At 63.4% G+C, this 4,518-nt stretch overlaps 1 protein-coding gene across 1 annotated transcript in view; it reads left to right on the forward strand.

Annotated features, from left to right (window-relative positions):
* The first annotated feature begins 663 nt into the window (after positions 1–663).
* Positions 664–4,518, forward strand: part of FAM110A (family with sequence similarity 110, member A) — a 7,673-nt gene continuing 3,818 nt past the window's right edge. The window contains exon 1 of the mRNA XM_009893554.1: positions 664–732. Coding sequence (XP_009891856.1) covers positions 664–732 — 69 coding nt within the window. The remainder of the gene's footprint in view (positions 733–4,518) is intronic.

Below are 4,518 nucleotides of genomic sequence, written 5' to 3' on the forward strand. Positions count from 1 at the left end.
CATGGCTCCGGCCCCACGGGGAGGCGTTGGGCGCTCCGGTAGGGAGCAAGAGCCAGGAAGGAAGCGGGTTCCCGGTCTGACCGGTTCCTCGGCAATCTCCCAAGGGGGAACTCACTGCGCTTTGGGGAACCGGCAGCAGCACGCGGGCGGGAGCGAGTCCTGGCTGCCAGGGCAGTGACGTGAGGCAGGCGCGTCACCACCTCCGGATGCAGACGGGTAACGGCCTGGCCCTGCTCTGCTCCTCGTCCTGCTCCAAACTGGCGGAGTCCCCGGGTCGGGGGGCGGCCGGGGGGACCCCGCACCCTCCTGCCACGTGCTCAGCAGCGGGGTCCAAAGCTGCTTTTCAGAGATCCTGTCCTGGGTGGGCGGGTCCCAGCGTGTCCCGGGGGGGACACATGAGCCGCAGGGATGGTTGGCTGCCGGCGCTGTGTGTGATGAGATAAAAGCGATATGAAAGCGTAAGGAAAAGCTTTGAAGTCCTTGGAGCGATGCGCGGGGCGGTCTCACTCCCAAAGGGACCCTTGTGACCACAGGGACAAGTTCCCGGGGGCCAGAGGGACCAGATCTGGTCCCAGCTCTCCCCCCCACTGGGGCAGAGCAAGGGCTGGGGTTGGCACACGGGGCACAGCCAGAGGGGGCAGGGGCTCAGGACCCCCCCCGCTCATGCCCCCCCTCCCAGTGGGTCCCCCGCTTTGGCCGCTGTACCGCCGGCAGCCTGACCCTGAGCGCCGGGTGAGGCCTTTCAGCTCCGCACTCTGTGTCGGTGGCCAAAGTCCAACTGTGCCATCTCCAGCTTCTGACCACCTCCAACTTCTGACCACCTCCTGCTCTCTCCCTGCCAGCCCGGGGACAGCCCAGCCTCTGCCCTGCACCGGGGGCCACCGCTACCCTCCGTCCCCACTTACCTCTGGCACCAGAGACAGCCCCATGCCTCCTGCCTGTCCGACCGTGGCACCGGGCGGTCGCCGCAGTGTCACCGCTATCCTGGACAACCCTGGCTTGGCTGGGTGCCGGTGATTATTCTTAGCAGCGTCCTGTACTTTGCACTTGTCCCCTGATGCAGCTGAACTGCATCCCACCTATTTCAGGCTGCTTCTTGTAGGTGCGAATGTCACCCAGTGACAGTGTCTTTCCCCCACTGGGGAGCTCTGCAGGGTCACGGGCTGGGACAGGGTCCTCAGGGACCCCTGAACCTGGTGGCTGTCCCACCTTGGGTGCACTGCAGGGCCGGGGACCTCTGACCACCCAAGTGAGACGGGACCAGACAATAAGCCGAGCTGTGAGCCGGTGGATGAGTCCCTTGCACTGGCCGGGAGGTGACATAGGGGACAGAGGACAGATCACCACCAGCAGCACAACCCCCTGTCCCCCTCATCCCATCCCATCCCATCCCATCCCATCCCATCCCAGCACCCACCGCCCCGGGGATGCCTCATGGTGGTTCTTCCCCCAGCACCCACCGGGTGTCGCTGGGAGAGCGGGCTGCAGCCCTGCAAAACCTGGGGCTGCCTTCTCCAGTGCCCTGCCTGCCCTGCCTGCCCTCCCTTCATGTGCCCTCAACTCTGGGGGCTTCAGCTGCTCCCTGCTCCCCGCCCTGCTCCTGGCTCCATCCCTGCCCCAACCATGGGGTTGTGGTGGGGACAATCATACGATCATAGAATGGTTAGAGTTGGAAGGGACCTTAAAGATCACCTAGTTCTGACCCCCTTGCCACAGGCAGGGACACCTCCCACCAGCCCAGGTTGCTCCAAGCCCCGTCCAACCTGGCCTTGAACACCTCCAGGGATGGGGCAGCCACAGATTCTCGGGGCAACCTGCGCCAGGGGCTCACCACCCTCACAGGAAAGAATTTCTTCCTGATACCTAACCTAAGTCTCCCCTCTTCCAGTTTGAAGCCATTCCCCCTCATCCTATCACTCCATGCCCTTGTGAAAAGCCCCTCTCCAGCTTTCTTGTAGGTGCCCTTCAGATACTGGAGGCTGCTATAAGGTCTCCCTGGAGCCTTCTCTTCTCCAGGCTCAACAACCCCAGGTCTCTCAGCCTGTCTTCATAGCAGAGGTGCTCCAGCCCTTGGAGCATCTTCATGGCCTCCTCTGCACCCGCTGTGCCTCTGGGACTGGAGGGACAGCACTGGCACATCTGAGTGCCTGTGGCGGGGCATGGTTTGAGGTGCTGCCGTGGTTTAACCCCAGCAGACACCTCAGCTCTACCCAGCTGCTTGCTCACCCCCGTCCCCTTCTCCCATGGGATGAGGGAGAGAATGGGAAGGGTAAAAAGGAGAAAACTGGTGGGTTGAGATAAAGACAGTTTCAGAGGGAAAGCAAAAGCCGCGTGCACGAGTGAAGCAAAATCAGGCATTCCTTCACTGCTGCCCATGGCAGGCAAATGTTCTGCCATCCCCAGGACAGCTGGGCTCCAGCACGCAGAACTGTCACTTGGGAAGGCAAATGCCATCACTATGAATGTCCCCCTCCTTCCTTCTTCTCCCCCAGCTTTTATTGCTGAGCAGGACGTCCTATGGATGGGATATCCCTTGGTCAGTGGGGTCCCATCCGTGTCCTGTCCCGGCTCCTTTTGCACCCCCAGACCCCTCGCTGGTGGGATGGTATGAGGAGCAGAAAGGGCCTTGATGCTGTGGAAGCTCTGCTCAGCGATAACTAAAACATCCCTGGGTTATCAACACTGTTTTCAGCACAAATCCAAAACAGCCCCGTACCAGCTCCTATGCAGAAGATTAACTCTGTCCCAGTCAAAAGGAGTACAGGAGCCCAAGGGGACCTGGGAGGGGAGGAGCAGGTACAAGATGGTGGGGGAAACCATTTGGGGGGGGCTCAGGCTGGCCCCAGGGCCGCTGAGGTCCCTGTGTGTCCACGGGGAGGGGGACATGGAGAGGACGGGGTTGGGATGGTGATTTTCCTGTGTTTAATTTGACAGCACAAAGCAGCAGCGGAGCCAGTGGTGAGACCCTTCCCGAGAGCAAATGGTTGTGGTGAAGGGGAGCCCAAGGGGGTGCTGGGTGCAGGACCCTTATGTCGCCGCTTCACTCTCCTCACCCAAATTCACCCGACACGTGCTGCCTGCCCTGCCTGTGGCGGCTGTGCCTCCTCCGCCCCCTCCCCGTGCTGCAGCTGAGCCCCCGGCCCCCCGGCCCCTCGCCCCTCCGCACCCCTGGCAGATGCGAGCGAAGGCCCCAGAGGCAGATGGCAACATTTGGTAGCTGAGCGGTCCCCGGCTGCAAGACTTTGCCAGGGTCCGGTGACCGGCTGGCCAGGAAACCCCCCTCCCCACCGGGCCAGGGCCGGGGACCCATCGTCAACCGCAGCCAGAGCAGGGCAGGGTGGGCAGTGGAACTGCCCAGGGTGGGCACGCTGCCTGTGCTGTGGGGATGCCCGGATGGTGGGAGGGCACGGGGCGGATCGGCGGTGCAGTAGAGTGGGGGTCTGTCCTGGAGCTCAGCCCTGGCAAGAGCCATTCCCTAATATCTACTTTCATCTGAGAGCAGTGGGGACAGTCTTCCTGGGCTGCTGCTCCAGTGCTGGGGGGACCCCCTCACCCCAGGGACCACCGGTTGCCCAATGCAAGTGGGTATGACCCCCCAGACTTCAGTGTGGGGACCCGCTGGCAGGGCGCAGCCGATGGGCCCGGCTCCTTGCCCTGAGCTGCCGCCTGCAGAGACATGCAGGGAGATCCGGGTGCGGGCAGCATCCATCCCTCTGCCCGCGGGCAGCAGGGAACAAAGTGATGCTGGGCACAGCCAGAGCTTCCCCCTCGAGTCCCCAAGTCCCTTTGGAAAGCCACCCTCGTCCGGCAGAGCTGCTCTGCCGAGCCCACAGCTGGGGAAACTGAGGCAGGAGCAGGCGGTGACTCGCCCTGGGTCAGGGCAGGTAGCGCAGGGGCGATTCCCCCACTGCAAAGCTGGGTGCAGCCTTGATGTGGCAAGGGGCTGTAATTAAACGCTAGGAATTAGCACCCACCAAGATGATGGCAGGGTTTGAGGGGGCGCCTGGCTCTTGGGGTGCCTGTGCCTGGGGCTGCCTGAGCCGCACTGAGCCCCAGCCTCGCTGCTCCTGGGGCACTGCGGGGCACCTGCAACCGCCTCCACCCAGCACGTCCAGGGAGGATTTAGCCTCTGAGCTCGTTTTTTTGCTCGTTGGCGGTTACCATTTAGCTCCAGGGGGGTCCTCGAAGCGGCTCAAGTGGGGGCCCATCCCTGAGCCTCTGTGGGAGGTGAGGGTGGAGTCAGTGCCAGCACCCTCCTGTCCCTCTGTTCCCAAACACCATTCCTCCGTCCCTGCCCCGTCCCCGGTGTCCCCAGGGCAGGGGCAGAGGTACTGAGCCGGGTACTGGGGGAGCGCTCCCGCGGTGACCTGGCCCTCCCAAAAACCTGTCCCGGGATGCTCCCAGGGAGGGCGAGGCTCCGGGGCGCTGTCTGGCTCCAACGCCCCACTCCAAAAACACCCGGCTGCCCAGACGTGCCCGGGCAGCTGCCTGCAGCCGACTGCCTGCACACCATGCAGG

This window comes from Charadrius vociferus, unplaced genomic scaffold (genome assembly GCF_000708025.1).
Source record: "Charadrius vociferus isolate BGI_N301 unplaced genomic scaffold, ASM70802v2 scaffold259, whole genome shotgun sequence".
In the NCBI taxonomy this organism is placed as follows: Eukaryota; Metazoa; Chordata; class Aves; order Charadriiformes; family Charadriidae; genus Charadrius; species Charadrius vociferus.